At 40.9% G+C, this 27,745-nt stretch overlaps 1 protein-coding gene across 1 annotated transcript in view; it reads left to right on the top strand.

The window, feature by feature from the left end:
- IPO5 (importin 5) overlaps positions 1 to 27,745 on the top strand; it is a 52,261-nt gene that overhangs the window by 13,078 nt on the left and 11,438 nt on the right. Inside the window, exons 7-24 of the mRNA XM_072994675.2 lie at positions 211 to 333; positions 422 to 542; positions 4,374 to 4,461; positions 5,418 to 5,524; positions 6,756 to 6,880; positions 6,962 to 7,051; positions 7,129 to 7,302; positions 7,391 to 7,609; positions 9,552 to 9,635; positions 11,250 to 11,382; positions 11,468 to 11,589; positions 12,413 to 12,509; positions 12,607 to 12,779; positions 14,339 to 14,450; positions 14,992 to 15,047; positions 18,015 to 18,137; positions 18,510 to 18,729; positions 24,397 to 24,625. Coding sequence (XP_072850776.2) covers positions 211 to 333; positions 422 to 542; positions 4,374 to 4,461; positions 5,418 to 5,524; positions 6,756 to 6,880; positions 6,962 to 7,051; positions 7,129 to 7,302; positions 7,391 to 7,609; positions 9,552 to 9,635; positions 11,250 to 11,382; positions 11,468 to 11,589; positions 12,413 to 12,509; positions 12,607 to 12,779; positions 14,339 to 14,450; positions 14,992 to 15,047; positions 18,015 to 18,137; positions 18,510 to 18,729; positions 24,397 to 24,625 — 2,396 coding nt within the window. The remainder of the gene's footprint in view (positions 1 to 210; positions 334 to 421; positions 543 to 4,373; positions 4,462 to 5,417; positions 5,525 to 6,755; positions 6,881 to 6,961; positions 7,052 to 7,128; positions 7,303 to 7,390; positions 7,610 to 9,551; positions 9,636 to 11,249; positions 11,383 to 11,467; positions 11,590 to 12,412; positions 12,510 to 12,606; positions 12,780 to 14,338; positions 14,451 to 14,991; positions 15,048 to 18,014; positions 18,138 to 18,509; positions 18,730 to 24,396; positions 24,626 to 27,745) is intronic.

Below are 27,745 nucleotides of genomic sequence, written 5' to 3' on the forward strand. Positions count from 1 at the left end.
CAAATCTTTTGGGTTGAGGCTGAATGCCTGCTAAAATTTGATATAATATACATATTTCAGCTATGAATTACTGAGGTAACATGTCCTCTACTCAGTTTCTTTCCATTTGTAGTATTCTTAAAGACTGACTAGAGTCTTCATAAAGTAGTCTTTATTATGACTTTGAATATGAAATTGAGTGACTATGTGTTAATTGAATTCTTATTTTAGGCAGTAAATGACTCCTGTTATCAAAATGATGACTCAGTCCTGAAGTCTCTTGTAGAGATTGCAGATACAGTTCCAAAATATTTACGACCCCATTTAGAACCTACATTACAACTGAGTTTGAAGGTAAGTTTGACACCTCTACTCTGTGCTTTAGTTTTTAAATTATTTGCCCTAGCTTTTAATGTTTCACTTAAATATTTCTTGATTTCAGCTGTGTGCGGACACTAGTCTCAGTAACATGCAACGTCAGTTGGCTCTTGAAGTAATAGTTACATTATCAGAGACTGCTGCTGCTATGCTTAGAAGACATATCAACATTGTTGCACAAGCTAGTAAGTAATTTTTTTCTTTTCTCAGTGTGAGGGTTCTAAAGGGGGCTCCTCTTTTTCACCAAATAAATTAGCAGACTTACGAGGTTTAGAAACTGGAGTAACGTTTATTGCAGTATTTAACAGAAAACCAGTATTGGCAAACGCATTCCAACTCTTATCACCTTCTAACAACTGGTCAGAAAGAGGCTTCCATTTGTCTTCTTTAAAAGGATTTCCCCCAACAGGGTTCCAAGTTCCTGGCCAGTCCACCAACAAGTTAGAGTTCAGTACCAGTCCGGGTTCCCCTGCCTCGTCTCTAGGATCCACCCAGGCGAGTTTCTTGGAGGTCGTTAAGGGTCTGCCGTGGTCCGAAGGCTATCCCATCATCTGGGTCTCCACCACCCTCCATTCATTTCTTTCCCACCTTTCCCTTTCAACCCATTCCTTTTCTTCCCTTAATTTCCTCCTCCACTCCTTCGCCTCTGTTTCATCCCAATAAGATGGTCTTGGAGTCACTTCCCTCCTTCTCCTATAGTCTGCCTCTTCCTTAGGTATACAGAGTCTTTCCCACTTCCCAGTCCATGGATCTTGCATCCAGATCCATTCCCAACCTGGAGGCAATTCCCCCCTCCCCCCTTTATATCTGCAAACCCCACCTCTGCCTCTACCTGGGGTTTCTGCTCTATTCCCACCAACATTTCCCCTGTTTCTTTAACCAGGTCTTGTACTTCTTTCTCCACACACATGGGGTCCTTTCCCGGAGCCTCAATCTTTCAGGGTTGGGAAACAGGCGAGGTCTGCACCCCTTTCTCTATAGGGAGAGGACGGGGTGGCACTCCAGTGAGAATACCTAGGTTCTCGCCCTCAGTCTCACACTCAGATAAAATTAAAACAGGTGAAAGATAGATACATAGTGCAATTACAACTAGCTCCATGTTACTCCAGAAGAAAATTGTTGTGTGTAAAGCTGTTCTTAAAATCCAAATATCCTCTCATGGGCTGTTAATAATGTGGGAGGCCTAAATCAGACTCTCCTCCAAGCAATTCAAAGAGGGAGGTGCTGAGATTTGGTTTGGTTTGGTTTTGTAGAGCTGCGTTTTGGTGATTCAGCTCCTCCATAAATTCCATTAATTCAAATAGGCACTTTATTGTAGTAAGTCGCAACTAGCATAGGCCTATTTGAATTAGTGGACCTCACAGAGGAGTTGACTTATCAAATCCCAACGGTGTAGTGTATAGAGTGACTGCTTAGGACTCTGGAGAATAAGGTTCAAATCCCTGCTTGGTCATGGAAATTGACTGGGGGAGTGGAATTGGTAAAACTGCTCCTTAAATATCTCTCAGTCATGTGAAAAAAAAGTACAGCCTCTTTGAATTCTATGGTTTTATATATCAGGACAGAATAAAAATCATCTGGTCCTTAGCAGGTGTGAAAATTAGGTAAATACAATCTCAGATGAACAACACATGACATGATTTATTTAACAAAACTAAAGCCAAAATGGAGAAGCTATATGTGAAAAACTAAGTACATCTTACGATTCAGTAGCTTGTAGAACCACCTTTAGTAGCAGTAACTTGAAGTAATTATTTTCTGTGTGACTCTACCAATCTCTCATATTGTTGTCAAGGAGTTTTGGCCCATTCTTCTTTACGACATTGCTTCATTTCATTGAGGTTTGCGGGCAATGTAATATGTCATGTGTTGTTAATTTGAGATTGTAATTACCTAATTTTCAGGCCTGCTAAGGACTAGATGACTTTTATTATGTCCTGATACGTAAAACCATAAAATTCAAAGACAGTGTACTACTTCTTACAGCGGTAACACCACTGCTGAAGTATCTCATACAACTTGAAGCCTTACTAAGGTCACCATAAGTTGGAAGATACTTGACAACACGTAACACACATTATACAGTGCACACTCATGGGAGGAGTATGAGACTCTTAGGTTTGGACAATGTTGGTATAAGGGACTAGTGTTAACTAATGAATGATATAGATGTGGTCTGTAGAACTTTTTAATAAAAAAAATTAAGAAATGACAAATTAAATCAGAGTTCGAATAGTTAACACACTAGATTAAAATTGGTGCCTGTTTAAGCCAGACAAATTTTTAATTTTTTATGGCATTTGTTTTAAGCTTAGTACAGTGGTGCCTCGCATATCGATGTTAATCGGTGCAGCAAAAATCGCCGCTAACCGAAAACATCGCTATGGGATTTTTAAAACCCCATTGAAATGCATTGAAACCCCTTCAATGCATTCCAATGGGGTAAAAACTTACCTTTAAGCGAAAATCCTCCATACAGCAGCCATTTTCGCTGCCTGGTAAGCAAGGAATCCATCCCAAAAAAGAGCGGGCAGCCATTTTTTTCCGGGGGCCATTTTGGAACCGCCGATCAGCTGTTGGAAAAAAATCGCTATGCAAAAATCGGTAAGCGAAACAGCTTACCGATCATCGCAAAGCAATTTTTTCCCATTCAAAACATCGTTATGCGATCATTTTTGCGATCGCAAAAACCTAATCGCTATGCAATTTTGTCGTTAAATGGGGCACTCGTTAAGCGAGGCACCACTGTATTAAGTATGGGTATCATACTTCTCTATTTGTTAAGAACTTTTTTGTCTGCACTGAGGTGAACTCTTTGCTATGGCATAGTTTCAAATCCTAGCTTAAAGCTAGCCATAATCAGACTGTATTGTGTTGTAATTACAATTGAAAATGGAGGCAAGAAGATAATTCATATGGCGGAGGAAGGAATCAGTAGTGCACATGAGCCTACAAAAGTCTTATAGTTAAATTCTTCTTTCATTCTTTTTCTAATTTTACATATGCCATATCTATGAAGTCATTAACAGAAAAAAATTAGCATTATGAGGTAGAGCAATAGGAATAATTAGAAAACTAAAATCAGACAGGTGGAGCAGTTGTTCCACATAAAAATGGAGATATAATAAGCATGATCAAATATTGGCTATTGCTAGAAATTCACTGCTGACTTATAACTGATGTCTAGCAGTGTAATAAATTTAGACAAGGAAAAGGTAATCTGTTCTGAATGTAATTAAGATTCAGGACAAAAACATTACTTTGTAAAGATCTAGTTAGGGAATCTGAGAACCTGTCAACTCTAATTGATTTCAAATAACAGTTCCTGGCAAATATTTCTTCTTCGCCAAATCTTTCTTTGAGGAGATTTAACTACAGCCTTGAAAAATTGAAGAGCTGTTGCAGTCATGAAATTAAACTGGACATCATATGACTTGGAAACATTAAAATAGATTGTGTATGTGTGTTTCTGAGACTATAGAGAATATCATTTCCCTCCTGTAAATGCCTGAGGCATAAGCTTGCCAGTTAAGCACTTTTACATCCTATTAATTTTAATTGGAGGGTTAGATACGTACTTAGATCATTCCTTTTAAATGAAAAGGAAGGAAAGGTGCTTTACTTTAGGTTTCTTGAGCCACAGACAAGATGAAATGAAAGTTGCAGTCACATGGTTCGTATCTGTTCTTGAGCCCTAGAAAACCAGATAAGTGTTGTCTACAATACTTTTGTTTTAAAATTGGGACCATTCTCCCACTTATACATGCTCCCTTATGGACAGTTAAAACTAAAATTTGGACTTCAGAATGAAAATTATATTACAGAGCTTTAATATCTCTGGTCATATAATTGCAGTCCAGAATTTGAATACTGGCACATGCTGTGGTGAGATGAAATATGTTTTATGTGTCACATTATTTTAGCAGTTCTTATGGGGTCTGAGACTGATGACCATTTTATTAACATTCAGATTGTTTTTAGAACATCTTTATACTCACAAGATTTCATTGCTTTAGTTCCTCAGATGTTAACTATGATGGTAGACCTAGAAGAAGATGAAGACTGGGCAAATGCTGATGAGTTGGAAGATGATGATTTTGACAGGTAAAAGACTTCTTTTTCTCTTTTTTTAAAAGAAAGTTTTGATTAAAATTTTAACCTTTCGGAGTGGTTCTCTTACATTTCAAGCTATCTTTCTTGATACTTAAAGTTGCTTTATGTCTCAAGTCAATCACCACATGATTGCCTTGGAATGGACAGCCCCACAGTCACTCCTGACTGATCTGTGCTTGTATAGATGTGGTTTTATGTTGAGGTGCCTGATCACAAATGATTGTGTTGGGACCATCATGTTACACAGACAGCCCATGGAGTGAAATAATAATAACCTGTAAAATAGTGGTTCACAGTAACAGTATGAAATAGAAGGTGCAATGGGAGAATTCTGAAGAGAAACCTTCCTATGAAAATCTCCTCATCCAACTATCATTTATACAAAGAAAATCTATGTAAATATAGATTGAATCCAATCTATATATGGATGCAGGATATGTCTGCTTATTTAGTACAGTATTTTAAACAGTTTGATAGTTACAGGTCATGTTAAGATCTGTATAGACTTAACCTGAAACCTATGCAAACAGAATTTAACTTAATTTTAAAAATCTGTGTTTTAAAATATCTACACCTTTAAATGCCTGTTCAGCTTTGCTTTCAAACATAAAGTAGTAATATATTTGAAGAATATGTAGCTGAGCACTGAATTTAATGTCTCTTGAGTATCAGGCTCATTATTGTAGGTTTTTTGGGCTGTTTGGCCATGTTCTGGAGGTTTTTCTTCGTACCATTTTGCCATTCCCTGTGGCCAGCATCTTCAGAGGACAGGAGCTCCTGTCCTCTGAAGATGCCGGCCACAGAGAATGACGGAACATTACAAAGAAAAACCTCCAGAACATGGCCAAAGAGCTGAAAAACCTACAACCATCGGATCCCAGCTGTGAAAACCTTCAAGAATACAAATCAGGCTCATTATTTTTTGTTTGTTTTCACAAACCTCTTAGCAATGCTGTTGCTGGTGAAAGTGCATTGGACAGGATGGCATGTGGCCTTGGTGGAAAACTCGTCCTGCCTATGATAAAAGAACATATTATGCAAATGCTTCAGAATCGTAAGTAATTATATTTTGGCCTTTGAACAGATGTTGCAATATATGCTTTTGGGGTTGATATGATTGATTGAAAATGTGTTATTAAAGGAAGGAGGTTCACTAATTTTGCAGTTGTCGCTAGGATCAAGAAAAGCCCAGGCATTATTTCAGTGCTTAATAGCATGTTGATTTTTTAAAAATCCAGCAGTCCTGAGCCATCTTCGGGTGCATGACACCACAGGATGATTTGGATGTAATATTTCTATTAAACTGGAGATGAATGTGCTCTCTTTCTGCCTACTCCCACTGAATGTGAGCGTTGATACTATGATTCTAGTCACTTTACTAAGCAGGATTATAAACTACCGTATTTGCCAGCGTATAAAACGACTTTTTTGCCCTGAAAAACATGCCTCCAAGTGGGGGGGTCGTCTTCAGTTGGGCCAGGAGGGTGGCGGGCAGACTTTCACAAAGGAGCCGCCACTGCCGTTGAGTGAATGACGCGGGGCCGCACTGGCCGGGGAGGAGGGCAGGCAGGAAGGGTCCGTACGGAGGGCAGGCAGGAAGGGTCCGTACGGAGGAAGGGAAACAGAGCCGGTCATGCATGAGCGTCCAGAGCCTGCTGCCGGGCTGCCAGCTGCCCACCCGCCGCTGTAGAGCTGCTTCCTCTCCTCCTTCTCCACTGCCGGCGCCTGCCCGGCCGCTTCCCCTCCTTGGGCCTCATTGCCGGCCATGAACTTCCAGGGCGGGCCCGGGCAGAGCCCCCAGCAACCACCGCCAGCACCACAGCAGAGCCTGGTCGCCCTGGGGGGCCCGTTGGGGCCGTCGCTGGGCGGGGCGCCGCAGCTGCAGTTCGGTCTCTCCAACTCGGCGGCCATCCAAGCCAAGATCAGGCGCTTTGTGTCGGTGCACCCCAACATCTACGCCATCTACGACCTGATCGAGCACGTGGAGGACTTGGCGCTCCAGAGCCAGATCCGTGAGCTCGTCATCTCCATCGAAGGTGGTATTTTGAATGGAAATGTGGGGGGGGGGGTTCGTCTTATATGCCCAGTCATCTTATACGCTAGCAAATACGGTATGTACATTGTGCAACGTTGGGGCGGAAAGTACAGTCCTGTTTCTCATAGTCTAGAGGGAAAGGGAAAACAGTTACCTTCCACTTGAATACATGTTCTTGATAAAAGTATATGCATACCTTGAATATGTCTGTTCTGGCTCATAATGTCTTCATTCAATATTTTTAATATAGCTGACTGGAAGTGCAGACACGCTGGCTTGATGGCTCTATCAGCAATTGGTGAAGGTTGCCACCAACAGATGGAAGGAATTCTGAATGAAATAGTTAACCTGGTTTTGCTTTTTCTTCAAGACCCTGTAAGTTTAATGCACTTAGCTTCCTGAAAAAATTATACCCAGTCATTTTATGAACTTACTAATAGAAGCTAAATGTTTCAGCACCCAAGAGTGAGGTATGCCGCTTGTAATGCAATTGGTCAGATGGCTACAGACTTTGCACCGGGTTTCCAGAAAAAATTCCATGAAAAGGCAAGTAGAAACCTATGTAATGTATATTGGTCAGGTTCATTTTAAGTCCTTCCACTGACAGTAGCTATTTGTTGTAGGTAATTGCAGCTCTTCTACAGACCATGGAAGACCAAGGCAACCAACGTGTTCAGGCTCACGCAGCTGCTGCTTTGATCAATTTTACAGAGGACTGTCCAAAATCACTGCTTATACCTTATTTAGATACCTTAGTGAAACATCTGCATTCCATTATGGTATTAAAACTGCAGGAGGTAAGTCACATAAAGTAATAATTTGACTTCTATGTTTTTATGAAGATTTAAGTGAGTTTCTTAGACTTGTCTGTTTTTTCCCTCACAGCTGATTGAAAAAGGCACTAAGTTGGTTTTGGAACAGGTTGTTACATCCATTGCTTCAGTTGCTGATACAGCAGAGGAAAAGTTCGTCCCATACTATGATTTATTTATGCCTTCCCTGAAACACATAGTTGAGAATGCTGTGCAAAAGGAACTTAGACTCTTGAGAGGAAAAACCATAGAATGTATCAGTTTAATTGGCCTTGCAGTAGGTAAAGAGAAGGTACGTTTCAGTTTGACTTAATTGCTGTAGATTCTTGTCATAATTTGTTTCATTTATTACTGTTACCTTGCTTTTCTTTCTGTCAGCAAACAGTAGCTTGCAAGATGAAAGTGGGGAGGGGAGAAATAATTTTCACTAAAAACATACCCAAATTTCTTGTCAGGAGCACTATGAGTAGATATACTTTCCTACTTTGTATTTCCTGTTAGAAACTTGTGAAGAAGTGAGAATTTTTTTTCTGTTTGGGGATTGAATTCCAATTTGTGAAGGATCTCAGGATGACATTTGTCATGGCAGGTGTGGTAGATTTAATTCTTAACAGTTTGGACACTTTCCTATCAAGCATGCAAAGGTCAGCTCAGTCCAAGCCTTTCCTGCCTACAAAAGTAAATCTTTTTTGCCTAGAAACCTCATAGGCATCCTTCAGTCTCGAGAGACTATGGTAACATGCTCTGAATCGAGGAGTGTCCTCTCCAGAGCATGAAGCCCGGGTAAGGTAATATGGAGGATAGGCTGTTTCCCAAGCAGCAGATCCCCCCTCTCCACATTGCTGAAATGGTCCAATGGAAAAGGCTTCAGGAGTTAACCTCGAGGCCTAGAAAACAGAGTTAAGAACCATACAACTGCTTTCTTTATCCCTGGCCATTGACTGGCGATAACAGCAGAAAAAAACTGATAGGGAGCCCATGGCTAAGAAAGATAAGCATTCAAGTATACAATATTGCTGTCATATAATATGGTGTTCCAATATTATTTCACAGTTTTCCGTTAGGATCTTATTCTCTCCTACAATCATGTATGTAATAAGCTAGCTGCAGTAAACATTTGTTACTCAGATTTTCTCAAGAAGTTCTTGCGTTTTTGAGGTACAATTTCAAAATGGAAGATGACATGCTAAATGAAGTAGGGATGTTTTTGCGCTTGCTTTCCCTTCCCATATGTGATCTGGGGGAAAACACGTTCTTCAGTTCAATTTGCCTAGTGACCTAATTTTGATCCCTTGTAATACTGGCTTGTTGGTTCCACATTTTTTTTGATCTATAATAGAAAAGAGCTGTCAGCTTGAATGGTGTGGAATAATTGATTAAGGGGGTTTTTTGTGTGTAGTCTGCTGCTTTTGTGCAGGCAGTTGGGTAATATAACTCTGATTCTATGTATCTCTCCAATTTGTGTTTGAATTTTCAAGTAACATAAATTAGCATCTAGCATGGCTTTCATGGATTGGAAAGAAACTTTCAATATTCATAGAAACAATGGCTAAAATCCCACTGAGTAACGACAAGTGTGACTTGATATTGCACAAATTACACAAGTAGCAGTGCCAAGATGGAAGTGGTATTCACAAGCCACCTCTGCAGGCACATTGTGCAGAAACTGTACAAGCCACTCGCACAGTATTTGTTGCCTGAAAAGTTTTGCCTGTGTTACTACATTACATGGAGACATGCAGGATTCCAGCCAATGAGTTGCTCTTAAGTTCTTTGATTTAAAATCATTAGTTTCTCTTTATCTTTTACCGTGCAAACTTTAGTCGTTAGGGCATATGTATAATTTATGCTGGCAGAAGCTTCATAGTGTCTGGCAGAAGATATAGAACAATTAAGACTCGGACCACACATTTTCTGAATAGTTTTTATCCCAGAGTTATAATTGCACTTAATAATGAGCTTAAAGACCACCAGTAGTGAATAGTTAGTTGGACTGTGTTACTTGGCCCTGCGGTGTAAATGTATTTTTAGTGGGGACTTTTAGTGGGTGGAGAGTGTTTGGGGAATTTTATGTGTGTGCATGTGTCTGTTCTCTGGGTGTCTGTGAATTTCATTGTATGGGTATACTGTGTATATACTTACAATGACAATCAATCAATCAATCAATCAATAATTGGAACATATATATTTTTGAAAACTGCCATATTTGATTGGGTGTTTGTTTCTCTTTCTAGTTCATGCAGGATGCATCAGATGTGATGCAGCTGTTGCTGAAAACACAAACTGACTTCAATGATTTAGAAGACGATGACCCTCAGGTATGTCAAGGCATGTTTGTATTATCTAGTATTGTCTGTTGCTTTAAATGTTGAAAGTAATCAGTGCTGTAATTGCTTTGTGTCTAGAGTGTGCAGTGCAACTTCTCGGTGTGTTGGTTATTTCAGTAATCTGTACATTGTCCAAACTTTCTGTATATGTTAGTATCTATAGGTGAATGTATCATATGATAATATTACATTATCATGTTAAACAGTTGAGTGTTATTTAGTTCAAGATACCACTGTACATGTGTGGTATAAAGTCTCCGTTTTTCAAGGCTGACTTAGTTTTATTTGAATTTGCTAACAATGATGGAGCAGAACTTCTTTTGTACCACTTGTTTTATACCATACTAGTTAAAGGTTTGTTGAGTGTGATGGATGGAAAATTTGAGACCTTGAATAATGGAGCATGCACAGTCTTTAGTGTCTTCTGAAGTCTCCACTTGTACTACCTTGTATTTTAGTTCTGTTCCTCACCTGTAAGGATAATTTGCACATACAGAAGATACCTTAACATCAGGAAACCAGAAGAGAACTGTACGATTTCTAGCAGTGGTGTGATATGCTTTGCTCCCTTTTTATCACTGCATTTCTCAGAGAACTACTCATTTGTAATCTCTTTGGTCTTAATTATATGTAATATAATGGCTGAAATCCAATATCATGAAGTTATGCCATTTAAGGCTAATAACATCATCAGTTGCAGCCATTTTTTAGGAATTAAACTTTCCAATTCCTTCCTGCTAGCTTCCAAGGATTCCTTTTATCCTGTGGAAGCCCTTGGAGGGGAAGTGGCACAGTGGTTAAAGTGCTGCACCACAGCCAAAACTGTGCTCATGATCTGGGGTTAAATCCCAGGTAGCCGGCTCAAGGTTGACTTAGCCTTCTATCCTTCCGAGATTGGTAAAATGAGTACCAGCTTGCTGGGGGGGGGCAATGTGTAGCCTGCATAATTAACTTGTAAACCGCCCAAAGCATGCTTGAAGCGCTATGGGGCACTATAGAAGCTGCACACTTTGCTTTGCTTTTTTAATTTCCAAAAATTGTTTCCACTGGTAAAATAATTCTAGCAGCAGTGAGTTTTGGAAAATTTCCCCCAATGCTGCAGCCTCCAAGGATGAAAGGGACCCCAAACAAGCCTCAGAACTTTAAAGGGAATCAAATAATTTAATTCTTGAAAAACAGCTATAGCTGATGATATTGTTAGCTTTCCCTGGCTTAGGTTTATGCTACTGAATCAAATCTAGTGACTCATACAGGACCATAAAAGTTTCTTCTCTTGTCTACAAGGAACTTTCTAGGTGCCCTTAGGCAAACAAATGCTTTTGTGGTCTGAGATTATGTCTGCAATATGGGGACACACTAACATTGCCTTAAAAGCTGTAGAAAGATTGCAAGGAAATGATTTTGTGATGCAATTTACTGTATTCAAAGTGTTAAGTAAAGATAGAGTGTTGTTCAGCTATGTGGAAATTTCTTCTTAACAGTGACAGCAGTGTGTAATGTTAGTATCTGTTTTAAAATGAGTGTATCAGTCAGCCCAGATAGTAATGCAGCTTTGTAAACCTATTCTTGGAGAAAGGGAATGAATATAAAATGATTAATTTACAGATATCATATATGATTTCTGCATGGGCTAGAATGTGCAAAATCCTTGGAAAGGAGTTCCAACAATACCTTCCAGTTGTTATGGGCCCTTTAATGAAAACTGCATCAATTAAGCCTGAAGTGGCTCTCCTTGACAGTAAGTTTCAACGCTTACCCCTTCTTAGTTTCACTGGTACAATAACACAGCTCTGCTATAATTACCATTATTTTTTTCTCACTAGCACAAGATATGGAAAATATGAGTGATGATGATGGATGGGAGTTTGTAAATCTAGGAGACCAGCAAAGTTTCGGTATTAAGACTGCAGGTCTTGAAGAAAAAGCAACTGCATGCCAAATGTTGGTAGGTATTATTTTATTCACAGACTTTGAACAGAAATCACTGCTCAGCATAATCAAAGCTACAAAATTGAAGTAGATTGCAGTTCATGAGCTTAAGATCATTCCTAGATTCCTCTCTTACTGGAAAAGATTATGAGACAGTCCCTTTTGTGGATGGGAAGCAGTGAGTACAGTCAAACCCACATATAGGAGCTTTGTGGCACAGTGGTTAAACTGCAGTACTACAGTGAAGAAGGCTTTGCGCACAACCTGGGTTCAATCCTAGGTAGCTGGCTCAAAATTCACTCAACCTTCTATCCTCTTGAGGTCAGTAAACTGAATACGCAGTTCGGGGGGGGGGCGATATGTAGCCTTCATAATTAAATTATTAATCACCCAGAGAGAGATTTTAGTACTTTGGGGGGGTATATAAGCAGCACACTTTGCTTTGCTTTTATATAGGCCCAGATCCAAAATCTTACTTTTGCCAGTACAGATTTTCTTCCCCTTCACCTCCCCTCTGCAGTTTTCCCTCACGCTGAGTGTGTGTATTTCCCTGTAGCATTGGGGGGGGGGGGGTGGTACAGGATGGATTCCCCCCCAATGGAAGTATGCCGTTGGACCTTAGGCTAGTCAGAACACAAAACACTTCATTTATATACAGAGTAGCAATTTGTGGATTGGTGAAAAGGCATGTGATAATTTAGCCATGTCGCAGGTAAAATGGAAATGCACATATTGTTTGCCTGTTCCTGTTACAGTTGCTGTCCAGTTATTCCTGGTTCCCAGTTACCCTTTTAACAGTAGCATTCCTTTTCTGAAATAATTTCATTATTCTCTTTTAGGTTTGCTATGCCAAAGAACTGAAGGAAGGATTTGTAGAATACACAGAACAAGTTGTGAAACTTATGGTTCCTTTGTTAAAATTCTATTTTCATGATGATATCCTTTAATGAAAATGTTCCTGTGATGTTTTAATGTTGTTTCATTGTGTTTGCTATAAAAATGTTTGATGGCAATTTACCTTAATAGTTTTCACGTGTTCGGGTGGCAGCTGCAGAATCAATGCCTTTGCTCCTGGAATGTGCAAGAGTCCGTGGCCCAGAATACCTCACCCAGATGTGGCATTTTATGTGTGATGCCCTTATCAAGGCTATAGGGACAGAGCCTGATTCAGATGTACTATCAGAAATAATGCATTCTTTTGCCAAGGTAACATTCTACTTATTTAAGCTGTCTTTTTGCTACTTACTGGGATTCCAGGTTATTCAGTAAGCAGGATAAAAGGGAATGTTATTATTTGTAGATCAGAAACTTTGCTTTCAGCATTCAATAAATTGAGGCAATATTATAAACATCAGGAACAAGCAGCAATGGGTTCAGATACTCTCTTCTCTGTCCCCAGCATGAAGGGAGTTGAAGCTTTTGCTTTCATTTCACAGTGACCCATAAGTTATCATTGCGTCTGTATACTTCACGTACCCAAGCTGTATAGGTAGAAGAGTGAAAGCTTGTAGTTCTAAAGAATTATTAGTAAATTCCTTATACATTTCTTTTACTAGAAATTACTAAATCTGTATTTTTATTGTTCTGAAGCAGTAATTTATGCATTATTTGTAAAGTAAATAGCATATTGATTGATGTGTCCTGCAAGTGAAAGCACTTTTCATTGTGACACAAGGAGTATATTTTGCCCATAGTTTTCTGTTACCCAGCCTAGTTTAATTGCCAGTGTAAAGGACCTTAGTGCAGCAGGTTCTAGCTATCTTCTTTGTACTGCTCAGTAGCCAAAAGAGCAAAAAAATAGGTTGACCTCGCTGTGTACATTTCTGAAATACCGCATTTTTCCGATTATAAGACGCCCCCATGTATAACATGCCCGCCCCCGCCCCCCCAGTTTTGACCCTTTTGAGCCTGAGTGCCCAAATCAGCAGGCACCCTCTGGGCCGGCATGTCCTCCAGAGGGTGGACAAGGGACACCTTTCCCCCACTCCCCAATATAGGCAAGGCCTTCACCCAGTCTTTCTGCGCTGTGCTCTGCCCTGCTCGCTCACTCTCCTGTGGTGCTGGAGTCGCAGTCAATGGGCAGCAGCAATTACACGCTGAGCGGCAGCCGGGTGCAGCTCTTCCTTCACCTCCTCCTCCTGCTGTCGCCGCATCATCACTGCCTCCAGCGCCACTTGTGGACTCCCTTTGGGCAGGGGACAAGGTGGAAACGTGAGCTCGAGCTGAGTCCCAACAGCAAGAGCTGCCGCGCGCTGCACCGGGCTGGCATGGGCAGCAGCATCAGCATGGCTCGCTTGCTTTCCTGTGGCGCTGGAGTCACAATCAATGGGCAGCAGCGATTTGCCTCCGCTTCCTCCTGCTGCTGTCACCACCTGATTACCGCCTCCAGCGCCACTTGTGGGCTCCCTTTGGGCAGCAGGCAAGGCGGCAGGGTGAGCTCAAGCTGAGCCCCAGCAGCGAGCGGTGCTGCCCTCTGCTGGCATGGGCAGCAGCATCAGCATGGCTCGCATGCCCACAGAGAGGGCTCTGTGCCAGCTGTGGCATGTAGGTTCAGCTTCTGTGTATAAGATGACCCTCAATTTTTACTCATCTATTTTAGAAAAAATAGTGTATTATACATGGAAAAATATGGTAACAAATATGTATAAGTTCAGAGCTTACAGAACTGGTCTTTCTGTAGTTGTGTTTACAATGTTCTGGAAATCATCACTATTGAAGCTTTTTGAGTAAAAATAATTTTCAAGTTGATAACTTTATTTCATTAGTGTATTGAAGTAATGGGAGATGGATGCCTTAACAATGAACACTTTGAAGAGCTTGGAGGAATATTAAAAGGAAAACTAGAAGAGCACTTTAAAAATCAAGAATTAAGGCAAGGTAAACTACTTAAAAGTTGCTTACTGACATGAAATATTTGTCTCAAGGTACAATACTCAGTTTTACTAATGATGGATATTTCGCTATTTTAGCCCACATAAGCTTAAAGTTTTGGACAAAAAATTGTATATCTAAAAATACAAGATTAAAAAACATCTGAATGAATACAGAGATAATCACATTGATAGTCATTGTTAAATTTGGTTGCCAACCACCAGCCCCCCCCCCAAGTTCTGGAAGTTTTCCAAGCAAAATATTTAAAAGTAGAATCTGTCTCAACAAGTACTGCAGTATATGACAAAAAATGCAGCTTGCTTTTCATCAGGACAGCTTTCCCCAGGATAGATTGCTATTTATTACTGCACCTCAGCAATAACTTTCGCACCATACGTTCCTTCTGTCATGCTTACAATAGCCGTCCACCTAGTTGGCCTGCCAAACAACTTCCCTTTGCTCATTTTCTGTGGCTTCTTTCCTGCAGTGGATCTGAAAATTTATGTAACAACTGCACTAATACATTAATAATTTACTTTTTAATTAGCAAAAAGACAAGATGAAGACTATGACGAGCAAGTTGAAGAGTCATTGCAAGATGAAGTAAGTTTTCTTTTCTTGATTCATTCTGTGATGTAAGCAGAACATTCTTGTAAACTATTTGTACTATGCGAATACTTTGAAATAGTGCTGAACTGAAAAAAAAATACACAACTTCCCAATGTGTGTGCTTTGTTATTATAATCATAGTCTCAGGCTTGTGCTCAGGACAAAATACGCAAGATTCTCCAGATTCTCTGACATATCTGTCCATAAATTGAGCCATCTTATCTCAAGCCAGCGAGACTCAGACCATATTCTTGAAACATTGATTAGAGGCCCTTTCTTGGAATTTTACACATTTTTACCTGAGGACTATAGACTTTACCACAGGCAAAAGGTAGCAGACCATTTCTCCCAGCAGTACTCTAAGTCTTAAATCTGTCAACAAACTTGTAGTCAACGCTTGTCCAATCTGAGTTTAAGACAAAGAACTGTTGGTAGAGCTATGGTTGCAGCATGTGCCACGTTCTTCCAATTGTACTGGGAAACCCAAGTTTTGGAAAACTGTTCATCGGTTCCACTTGACTTAGGCTCCACCAGCAACTGTGGGGATAGTCTGTCCCTCCCAAACTCAAAGGTCAGGGAGCTCCAGAGTGGTTTTGTTTTCAAAGTAGAAAGAAACAGCCAGCTGAAACAACAGATTTATGGTACATTAGAAAGCAGTAAGTTGTTAGTCCCTATTGTCTTTTTCCTTAACATGCAGAAAGGAAGATGGCTTGTGGAGATGTTAGACTCTGATGAAAATGTGATGGTTTCGATAGGATGTATCATATAAGGGTTGGCGCTCTGACCCAGGCAGCATAATGTCACTGTTGGGCAGATCCCTTTTCATATTGTACACTAAAGCCACTTTTGTGGTAGCTGACAAATATCCATAAAATTCTATCCTCCAATTATTTTAATGTTTCTTTTCCTTAGTGCTTGAGCTTTAAAATGTGCATTGCTTGGGTTGCTCACTACGTAAGACAGCTTCTGCTACAAATACAAGAGTTGAATTGAGATTATTATTATGCAGCTGCATAAAAACCTCTGAAATATTATACAGCATTGTAAATGAATACCTCCCACCAAATCATGCACAGGCAGAAGAATAGGTAGCCATCATAACACCGGAATTCACATGTCCTGGTTTTAAGAACATGATAACCTCCTAAGCTGAGCATGTTCCAACAGCTTAAGAGGAAGACAAATACTTTGTCCTATCTCTTGCATCTTACAGTTAATCATGATGTTTGATTAAATTACATGAGTGTCTGAAGTCCCCTGAGTAGTCAACAGATTTTTTTAAAATGATGAAAAGAATCATATGTTTTGTTAAAGCAAGTTAAAGATTTTCCGCATTATGTATTTATTTTATTTTGTTGTATGATGACTCTGAAGTGAATGGCAGTCCTGGTGAATGAATGCCTTGTGCCACAGATCCTATGGTTTTTAAAGACAATATTCAGAATAGCTGAAAATTTAATATCTAGATAATTCAGCAATATAATATTCTCTTAATATTTATCTTGTCTTTGCCACATTTCACTCCCTTGGTCCCTTCTGAGAAACACTTGTTGGGTCCAGATTTCTAGCAGCCAAGAGAGTTGTGAAAGAATATAACAAGGACCTTTAGGGTAGGGTGGCAGCTTGTGCTGCTACATCCAGTAAGTGGTTCTAAGATACCTGTCAGTAACTATGATGGAGGTGGGGTGGGGTTAATAGAAAGACTGGGGAAGAGTTGTATTTGTACAGGAATGAATTAAATTTTTGTTTCTGTGGTAGAATTCATCTGAGAAATCCAAGTAGGGCTGTTGTATTCTGAGAGGCAGTCTCTTATTTATTTGATTTATACCCTGCCCATCTGGTCTAAAAGACCACTCTTTTATACTTTATAAAATTTATAAAATTTTATAATTTATAAAATTAGTTTATATTTTCAGCTTCTATATAAATATTAGTAATCACAGAGTAATCAAAGGAGCATTAATATACTAGCATAGACTCAATTTCAGTTTCTGACTGGTTCAGAACATGTGTAATGTTTAGGGAAAACTTGTCAAAGACTTGCTGTTTTTCCTTTCCTCTACCTTTTCCCAACTACACTCTAGAATTGAAAGGGCCAGTGAGGAGATTGAGGAAATGGCAGTAGTTCAATGTGACTTGAGGAAGCAGATGATATTTTACTAGAGTTCAAGGTCCAGTTTAAAGAAAAACTACAGTATTTGGCAGAATGATACAGGTGGCTGTGTTTCTTTTGGAGTAAAGGTTACCCTGTGCTCATTTAGGCATTTGTATGAACATGAAAGCCTTGGGCAGTGGGGGTTGGGGAATAAAAATTGAACCACTCAGGCTGAATTACAGTAAGGAAAAGGCAGATGACTGGCTAGAGGGAGAAAGTGTGTGGACATCTAAAGGAGAAAAGATCTGTAGGAGAAAAGTTCCTGTCTGTAAGAACAAGGTCTGCTGAGAACAGGTAGGGAAAAGCACCAGTCGCTTATGTTTGTACATAACAATAAAAATGAGAACTTTTGGTTTATTTTGATTCACTCCTTCCTTTGCAGAAGGGGGTTGAAAATGTGTTTTGTGTAATTTCTCAATCCAGAGTAAACCAGGATTAGTTGTCAATTTACATAGCATATTTTAGAGGAGGAAATCATTAGCCTGGCTTCAGAACATGGATGGTACATTCACTGTCTGGTTCATTTGCTTTTGCAAAGGGAAGAACAAAGCAGGAGAGCTGCATAGATTAGCATGCTTAGAAAAATAGGGTAACCCTAAACTAGGATAAATTCTGGCTTATCACTGTGTGCACCTGTATCTGATATAAACATATTCCTGTGTAATCTTGAAGCCAAAATTCTAGGAGAATTCTAGGAGAATTGATGGACCACTTTTAGTCTGAAAATACAAAAGTCATGACATCTATCACTGTTAAGCTAGTCAAAATGATTTGTATTGATCAGATTGCATTTTCTTTTTTATCAGCATGACAGTGATGTCTACATTCTGACTAAAGTATCCGATATTTTGCACTCAATATTCAGCAGCTACAAGGCAAAGGTGTTACCATGGTTTGAACAGCTGCTACCACAAATTGTCAATTTAATTGTAAGTATCATAGATTTCTTCAGATTATCTTGAAGTAGTAGAAAGATCCTTTATTGTAATATCAACGCTGGGACAATGGTGACGGAAGCTTCAATGTAAAGTCCATACAAAATTAATATATTTGGTTGGCTATAATATATACAACTTTTGAACATGTATTGTGGTATTTGATTCCAGAGGCATGTGTTTGGAAATAGAAATGTAAAATGTAGGAGAATAGCAAATAGATAAAGATTACATATGTAAAGAATGATATGGAGAAAAGTATGTATACAACATAAACTACAATATAAAGGAATGGCAAGGAAAAGTTTCAAATAGTGGAGGGAAAGCTGGATGTATATTTACCTATTTTAAATGTTTTATTTACAGTGTCCACATAGACCATGGCCAGATCGGCAATGGGGTTTATGTATTTTTGATGATGTCATAGAGCACTGCAGTCCATCTTCATTCAAATATGCAGAATACTTCTTAAGACCAATGCTACAGTCAATATGTGATAACAGCCCAGAGGTTAGGCAAGCAGCTGCATATGGTGTTGGAGTTATGGCACAATTTGGAGGAGACAACTATCGGCCTTTCTGCACAGGTAATTTGGTCAGAGTATTTCTAAACGAGATCCAGGAGACTTCACATAGGTACCAAAGTGTCCTGTTTGAGGAACAAGTAGAAGGTTCTAGTAATTACTGCCTAGAGAATTCCTACAGATAAATTAAATAACAAATGCTACTGAATTGGCAGGGGGCAAGGTGGAATTTGTAAAATAGAACTTGAATGTTTTATGTTATTTCATTCCATAAATCATATTACTTATTAGCATTTTTGTATTAATTAGAAATCATATCAAAACTTGAAGCTTTTTTTAATCATAGGTAAAGGTAAAGGTTCCCCTTGACATTTAGTCCAGTCATCTCCGACTCTAGGGGGATAGTGCTCGTCCCCGTTTTCAAGCCATAGAGCCAGTTTTGTCTGTAGACAGTTTCTGTGGTCACGTGGCCAGCGCGACTAGACACGGAATGCCCTTACCTTCCTACAATGGTGGTACATATTTATCTACTTGCATGTTAACATGCTTTAAAAGTGCTAGGTTGCCAGGAGCTGGGAGAAACAGGAGCTCACTCCATCGCGTGGATTCAGTCTTACGACTGCTTGGTCTTCTGACCTTGCAGCATAGAGGCTTCTGCAATTTAACCCACAGCGCCACCACGTCCTTTTTTTAATCATAGAGGGCATTAGAAGACAAGGATAACAGATTAGTCAAATGCTATTTCATCAACAGCTAAAGCTACTCCCTTGTGAGCCCAAATTTTTAGCTGTCATCACATCATAATGCATACTTCCCTCATTGCTACAGTTGTTGGTTTTTCTATCAAAAAGTGAATGAGATTCTGGCTGCTGTTCCTACATTCTGCCTATTTTGCTGGAGCCCATTCTGGAGTTTTTAATCCTATTACAACCATGCTTTGTTTTTCTTCTTTCCTTCAAAAAGGTTGATAGACACACAAGGTCTTTTATCCTCATAATATGATGAGGTTGACTGCCCATGGCACTTCATTGAGCTTCATGTCTGAGCTGGATTTCAACTTTGCGTATTCTAAAATATGTTCCTAAAGTTTACAGAGATACTGTGACAAGGCAATTAAGTATTTGTAATAACAGTTCCTTGAGGTTCTTCTTCGTGGCCTCTGTTAATCACACCCTGGGTGATTCATGCCTGCACAGAGCCTCATCGGAAGATTCTAGAGCTTCTGCAATAGCAGTGAACACGTTAGAATATGCCCCTCCCCACCTTGGTGCTCAAGCGTTCCTTTTCAGTTTCAACTGCCACATTGAGAGCCTCATAATTCTGCTTCTGTGGGTAAAAGAGAAAGAGAGCTTATTCTTGATTCCTTCCTGTTATCAATCTTTTTCTTTTAAAGTATTAGATCAAACTCTTATCATCGGAGATTTTTCCTTTCACCTCTCTCGGCCTCTGGCCGCACCCCCCCACCATGGTTTTTTCTCCTCAATTATTTTCTCCTATTCATGGCTCCTTTGGGCCCATTTAAGCACTGTGTTGTCTGCGATAAGATCCCACTTTCCGACGGACAAGCTAAGTGCCTTTTCTGCTTGGGAGAACAGCATCAAACTTCCTCCTGTACCCACTGCAGAAATTTTAAGGTCGGAGTTCTTTGATCTCGCCTCTCAAAGCTAAAACTCTGACTTTGGGAACAATCTTTACAAACAGTTCAAATGGCCCAACCTCCCTGTAGGGCCACTTCCCAAACCAAAGCAATGGAAAAAGCCGTTACTGAATCATCGAAACAACGTCCATCAGCTACACCAGCTCATTCTGATACTCCATCTCCATTGTCTAAGACCTCGAAGACAAATCAAAACTCTCCATACTGACGTCCTCGACTTTGAAAACAACCTCTAATTGTCAGAGACTTACTGAAGCTGCTCCATTTCCGGAGCCTGTTCCTCCTAAACGAGCTAAAGAGTCTAAGCCTACAGACATCCCACAACAACCACAACTCTCTGAATCAATTTCGGTTGGATCTCCCTCAGATGACAGACTTCCGTCTCATCAACCCTGTTCTCAGTCTCCAGAATGGGATGACAGAGTTGACCAACTAATGTCCTCTCCTCCCAGTCCACAACCTTCCGTTCCTTCCAGCAAGCCTTCAGTTATTCCATCACCCAATGATTCCCATCCCAAATGACTCAACACCATTCCATATCTCAACGCCGAGGTCCATCCCTACCAATCGAGGTCCGCTGACACAACCACCATCTTTTGATGTCGACGATCCTTGACATCGACAGATATCCATGGACATGCCGCCTCCATCTTTTCCAACTCATAACTGGCAATACTATGAGACTCAGCCTCTCGACACCAAAGTCAATCGACTCCAGATGCGACCTCGATGGCTCTGACCATGGATCTCAGCCGCAGACTCCATCGGTGTTATTTACCTCTCCACTGTCAGACATTGTTGATGCCGACCCGCCATCACCGCCAGAGGATTTCCAGACCTATGCCCAACTTATGATTTGCATGGCTAAATCTCTTGATCTGCAAGACCACTGACCGCATTCCTCCCTGTAGAAAAGAGACAAAATCTCTTCACCTTACTTCGCATTTCCGCATGCCTTGATACCTGCCTTAACGGTGCAACAAATTCTAGGCACCATGGCCTCTATCACATCAGTTGTACAACATGTGCGTCTCAAAATGAGATCTCTCCAATCCTGGTTTTATGTCCCTGTTCAATCCACTAACAGACTCTCCCCACACTCTCCTAAGAGTCACTCCAGAATTGGTCTCTCAACTTCAGTGGTGGCATTCCCATACCAACCTTTCTATCGGGCGACCATTCCAACAACCTTGCTCGTGAATACAAGTCACTACCGACACCAGCTGCACCGGCTCGGGGGCTTACTGAAAATCCCTCACAGTCCACACCAAATGGTCTCACAGAGAAAAACTGCTCCACATTAAACGAATTGGAGCTACTAGCCGTCATAAAGGCTTGCAAGGCCTTCAGAAACCTTCTGGTAGGAAAAATGGTACAGATCACCACCGACAACACCACGGTGATCTACTACATCCTAAAACAAGGCGTCACCCACTCCCCAGGTCTCCTCTACCTAGCGGTTGACCTCTGGGAGTGGTGTCTGCAACATCGCATCTGTTTCACAGCCTTACACATCGCTGGTCAAGACAACAACCTAGCAGACTCGCTCAGCCATACAGATGCCCAAACTCACAAGTGGGAACTAGATCAATCAGTATTCCGCCAGCTATGCCGGAAATGGGGCACACTGGCTCTCGATTTCTTTGCCTCCTGAGCGAATCAAAAATGCCAACTGTATTGCTCCTGAGCTGGAATAGGAAAACATTCCCAGGGAGACGCATTTGTCAGACGTTGGCCCAAGACTCTTACCTACCTTTTTCTACCGTTCCCTCTCCTCCACAAAGTTGTCGTCCGTCTACAACAAGACAAAACCAGTGCCATTGTTATAGCCCCTTGGCGGCTGAGACAGACTTGGTCCCCAGTTCTCCTCAGTTCTCTCATCAGACATCCACCATCTCTCCCGCCTGCCACACCTTCTCACACAGAAAAACTACCAAGTCCTACACCTGGACTTACCTGTTCTGCACCTGGCAGCATGGAGGATTCTCCCTTAATGAACATTCTTCATCATGCCAAAAAAAAATCCACAAGGAAAGCCTATCTGTACAAATGGAAGAAATTTTGATCCTTTACCAAATCTTCCTCATCATCCTCCATCAATCCATCTTTTTCCACTATTCTCCGCTTCCTCCTACCTCTCAAATCCAAGGGCCTCTCCATCTCACCCTTGAGAGTCTACCTTTCGGCAATAATATTATACCAACCTCCAAATTCTCCAGCAGCAAACTTCTTCAAACATCCAACAACGAAACATTTTCTAAAAGATCTCTCTCATATCTACCCCAATACTCTACCTCCTTCCCCATAATGGTCATTAATTCCTGTTTTGAAACAGCTTACAAAAGCTCCTTTTGAGCCTTTAGCTACAGCTGACTTAAGATTCCTCACCTTTAAAACAGCTTTTCTCATAGTCATCATCTCAGCTCGATGAGCTAGTGAATTGGCAGCTTTACGCTACGACTACTTTTATCTACAATTTTTTCCCCGATAAGGTAAAGTTATTCATGGACATTTCCTTCCTCCCCAAAATTGTCTCTCAATTTCATCTTTCCCAGCTCATTGTCCTGCCTTCATTTTTTTGTCGCCTTCTTCAAATCAAGAAAAATACTCCATACATTAGATGTCAGAAGAGCTCTTGCTTTTTATCTCCAACATACTCAACCTTTTAGACAGTCTCTTCATAAGCCATCAACTACCTACAAAAGGCCGTCTGCCAACTTCCCAATCTATCTCCAGATGGGTTGCCACAACCATTCATTTGGCTTATCAACTTGCTCAACAACCAGCCCCTAGAGTGGTTCGCCCTCACTCCACCAGGGCAGTGGTAGCCTCTACAGCCTTTCTCCGCCACGTACCTCTTCTGGACATCTGTGCCTCTGCCACTTGGGCACAGCCATCCACATTTATCCGTCATTATAGACTCAATCTCCAGCAGAAGTCTGATGCGGCATTTGGACATGCTGTTCTAGCCTCTACCTTGGCGTGACACCCTGCCTCTGGGTAAGACAGCCTATTAGTCACCCAGGGTGTGATTCACAGAGGCCACGAAGAACGACAGGCTACCCACCTGTAATTGTAGTTCTTCAAGCGAACCTCTGTGATTCACACATCCCGCCCATCCTCCCCTCTGTCACACCATTGTTTGCTTACTATTAAGCAGCAGTTGACACAACTGAAAGGGGACACTTGGTGCCAAGGTACTTATACGGGTGGGGAGGGGCATATTCTAATGTGTTCATTGCTACTGCAGAAGCTCTAGAGCCAATGAGGCTCCACGCAGGTGCAACTCACCCAGGGTGTGAATCACACATGTCCACTTGAAGATTTTACAGGCGGGTAATCTGTGGATAAGAAGCATGAAAACTATTGCCTAGAAGTAGCCACAAGCATAATCTTCTACACATGAAACTTTGTATTGGTGTGCTTGTTGTATGAATACATATTGATATTATTTTCATTCTAAAAGGGCTGGAGGGTAAAATAGCCTGATGCTGACAAATTATTAGAATGGAATACAGTAGCAGGGGTAGGGACTGGAGAGAAGGGATCCTGAAACAGACAGATCCAGGTTATTCTGGACCATGCTTCTTTCTCCTCCCTCCATAAAGAGACTGAGGATGGCTAGCAGTAAAATAAAATAGATAAAGTTAAAACTTGTCCTTTGAAACATAGAAAATTTAAAAGCCACACAAATCAGTGTGTGTGGTGGAAACATATCTGGCCAAATTAGAAGCCCATTCTGCAGCACCTCCATTTAACTGCCTGAATATGAAGGATCCTTGCCTTCCAATGGAAAAATATTTGGGATTGGGGGGCTACCCAGAATCCCTCGGTAGTGAGTTCCACAGCCTGTAAGCAATCACAGAGAAGAACCCCTTCCATCAAACTTCTATTCAGTAGTGGTGAGACTAAAGGAAGGCCCTCTTCAGAAGATCTTTACAGCCAGCAGATTTATATAGGACAATGTGCTATCTCAGTCTAGTTCCCTGATGCATGAGTGATTTGATGTGCTATAATTTCTTGGACTGAAATATTTCTTTGCCTTTTTCTTTTGTCAAATATTGTATTATCAGAGGCACTTCCATTGCTGGTAAGAGTTATCCAGTCAACGGATGCCAAAACCAAAGAGAATGTCAATGCAACAGAAAATTGCATTTCAGCCGTCGGGAAGATCATGAAATTCAAGCCTGACTGTATAAATGTTGAAGAAGTCCTTCCCCATTGGTTATCATGGCTTCCACTGCATGAAGACAAAGAAGAAGCTGTTCATACTTTCAATTACTTGTGTGATCTAATAGAAAGGTAATTTAATAGAATATAAATTTCATTCATGCAGATCTATTCTGTTGAGCCAAACATTGCATCATTCACCCAAATTAAAGCAAGCAGATTTTAGTTACAGTACCCCACCACTCCAGAGTAACCTAGATATCCGTAAATGTAAATATTCCATCGCCTTTGATGACAGGAACTTTGATTTATTTCTTCTTTGTATTTCAAGCTGTATCTCACACCCAAAGTTTCATCCATCCAAAGTCACTTCCCAGAAGCCTCTGTCAGCCAGAATGTAATAGAACTCATGGTTAATCAACATGTGAAGTGTCATTGGTTCCTCACCACTGTCATAATGTTTTTATGCTCTATTTATTTTTCCAAAACTCTTTTGTTAGCCCTGCCATTCCCTTCTTACTTTGTGATATGTTAAAGAAAATTGCTTTATAGTGTCATAGGCACAGTATACTTGAAATTAACATTAATGGAATAGTGGCCTAGTTTGGGTTCCACATTAAGCTAGGATTTCTATGAATTCCTCACTGTTGCACATTGCTCAGTTGCTTTCACTTTGTTTTTCTCAAACAGTTAAGCAAACAATGAACTGTGTGTCTTTAGTTTCTTTATTATAACACTTGAACCTAGAATTGGAGGCTGTCCGACTCATAATCCATGATATGTTGGCTTGTGTTTCTCTTATGCGGTGAATAGTGAAGTGCCATACCTTATTCAGGCATTACAGTTGTACATAAAGCACAGACAGTGGGCCCATCACCTGTTGAATTATGCCTGCATATGATGTTATGTGCCATCAAGCCAGAACTAAGTTATAGTGACCCTGATAGGGTTTTCCAGATAAGTGAGATATTGAAGGAGTGGCTTTACCAGTTCTACACCCCCAGTGAGTTTATGTGGCTGAGCAGGGATTTGAACTAGGCCTCCTGAGTCTGTCACTCTATCTACTACACACACTGGGAATCCTCAGCATGTAGCCATTGGGCAGCTTGTGTATAAGACAAGCCAAATGGGAGCACTACATCCCAGTAAGCCAGGGTTGTCTGGGATGTCTTTTCAGAGTATCAGGTGTACAATGATCTCACAGAGGTATTGTTAAAAGAGAATGAATTCAAACTTCGAAACAAGTTAGGTGAAGCAGCCAAGATCAGTAACTCAGTATGCAAGTAATAAACAAGTTCTTTGTGGTCTCTGTGAATGCACATGAATGGGTTAGACTGTGCCTGCGCAGGACTCCTCAGAATGTTCTAGAGCTTAAAACCGTGATTAGCAGGATGTTCCCCTGTGGCGCGCATGCTCTGCCCGCCCGTGATACCTCAGTTCCTTTTAGCCACCGCTGAAATTGGACTTCTTTAGCGATTACTAGAGTGAACTTCTTATCTCTTGTGGTTTTTCGGATTTTTGGACTGTTCAGCGTTTACAATTTCTGGATTTCGGACTTGATCTTGTCTTTTTGTTTTGGATGTTTTCCCTGTGAGTTATCTTTTTGTTTTGGTTCTTCGTAGTGGTCTCTGTGAATGCACACAAATGGGTTAATCCTGCACCTGCGCAGGACGTCCGGAAGATTCTAGAGCTATAGAAAAAAGAGTCAATTAGCTCCCTCCTCTCCGGAGGGTATATAGGCTCTGCCTTGTCTTTCTCCTTTCAGTTCCTCTTTTTCCGCCGCACCATTAGGACATTAGGAAGAGCAGAGCATCTATACTTAAGTATCCTAGCTTAGCTAGCCTTTTATTCTTCTCCTTTTTCCCTGTTGTTGTTTTATTGTTGTTTTATTGTTAATCCTTGACAAACCTGCCAAATTTTTTTAGTTTGCCATCGTTCTGTTCCCCTCCCCCTGTTTCGACGGATCCCCTTTTTGTTTTGTTTTATGGCCCCTTGGGGCTTCAAGCAGTGCGCCGTCTGTTCTCGTAAAATTCTGACGGACACGAAAGTGCTTGTTTTGTCTGGGAGAATCACACCTCGACCAGACCTGCATTGCTTGCAAAGGTTTTTCCAAGCAAGCCATTAAACTCAGATGTCAACGGATTTGATCTTTTCTCTACGAGAAGACTCTTTTTCCCACCATGGAAGGCTCCTCTTTCCCGGCACCAACCCTTCCACGTTCGGAGGCCTCTAAACAGACTTCTCCTGTTGAGCAATCGACTCTTAACATTACTCTTCCTGTGAAGCCTAAGGAAGCCTCAAAACCGCCTAGTCTGAGCCTCATTCCAGCCCTCTTCGGACTGGTTAAAACTTCATGGGACAAATCACCCTTGATGGCTCAAGTCCCTCACAAAATAGAGCATCGCTACAAAACTCATGGGTTGGATTCCAAATTCCTCACTAATCATTCATCACCCAACTTCATCGTGGTTGAAGCCACCCAATACAGGTCTCATACCTGGTTGTCAGCTACGCCCATTGACAAAGAGGGTAGGAAATCCAACAGTTTGGTCAAGATGTTTTATGCCTTCGCTGCCCTTTTGATCAAAATAGCCAACTATCAAGCGGTCATGGGCACTTACCAGAAGCATCTTTGGGACAAAATAATCCCTATGCTACAAACTTTACCTGATCCTTCTAAAACGGAAGCCCTCAATGTTACGAAGAGGCTAATACCCTGACTAGACAACAGAGATTTGCTGCAAAACATACGGCAGACATCCCCTCTAAATCCATGTTAACGGCGATAGCTGTCAGACGCCAGGCATGGCTCAGAACTGCCAATATCCTCGATGACACTAAAACAAAAATCAAGGATCTACCCTTCGATGCGCTTGGACTATCCTACTTCAAAACTGATGAAATCATGGAGAATATCCATAAGATGAGAAAGACAGTGAAGTCTTACGTACCATACCAGCCATATAGGTATCAGAAACAGGCATACAAGAAGCCTCAATACCAATCTTCCACTCAGTACCAACCCTTTCCGTACAGCAAACAACAGCAGGACCAGACTTATCAGACTTATCAGTCCACCGCTCCGCTGTTCAAACAGCAGCGCTTTCGTAGCCCCAAGCAGTCCTTTCACAAAGCTCAGCACAGGGGTAAGCATCTCTCCTAATTCTTTATGCACCACCAGACTATTCCCATTCCTCCAAGAACGGCAAACCATCACTACTGACAAGTGGGTCCTTAATTGGAAATCTCAGC

The sequence above is a fragment of the Pogona vitticeps genome, chromosome 3 (genome assembly GCF_051106095.1).
Source record: "Pogona vitticeps strain Pit_001003342236 chromosome 3, PviZW2.1, whole genome shotgun sequence".
Lineage (NCBI taxonomy): Eukaryota > Metazoa > Chordata > Lepidosauria > Squamata > Agamidae > Pogona > Pogona vitticeps.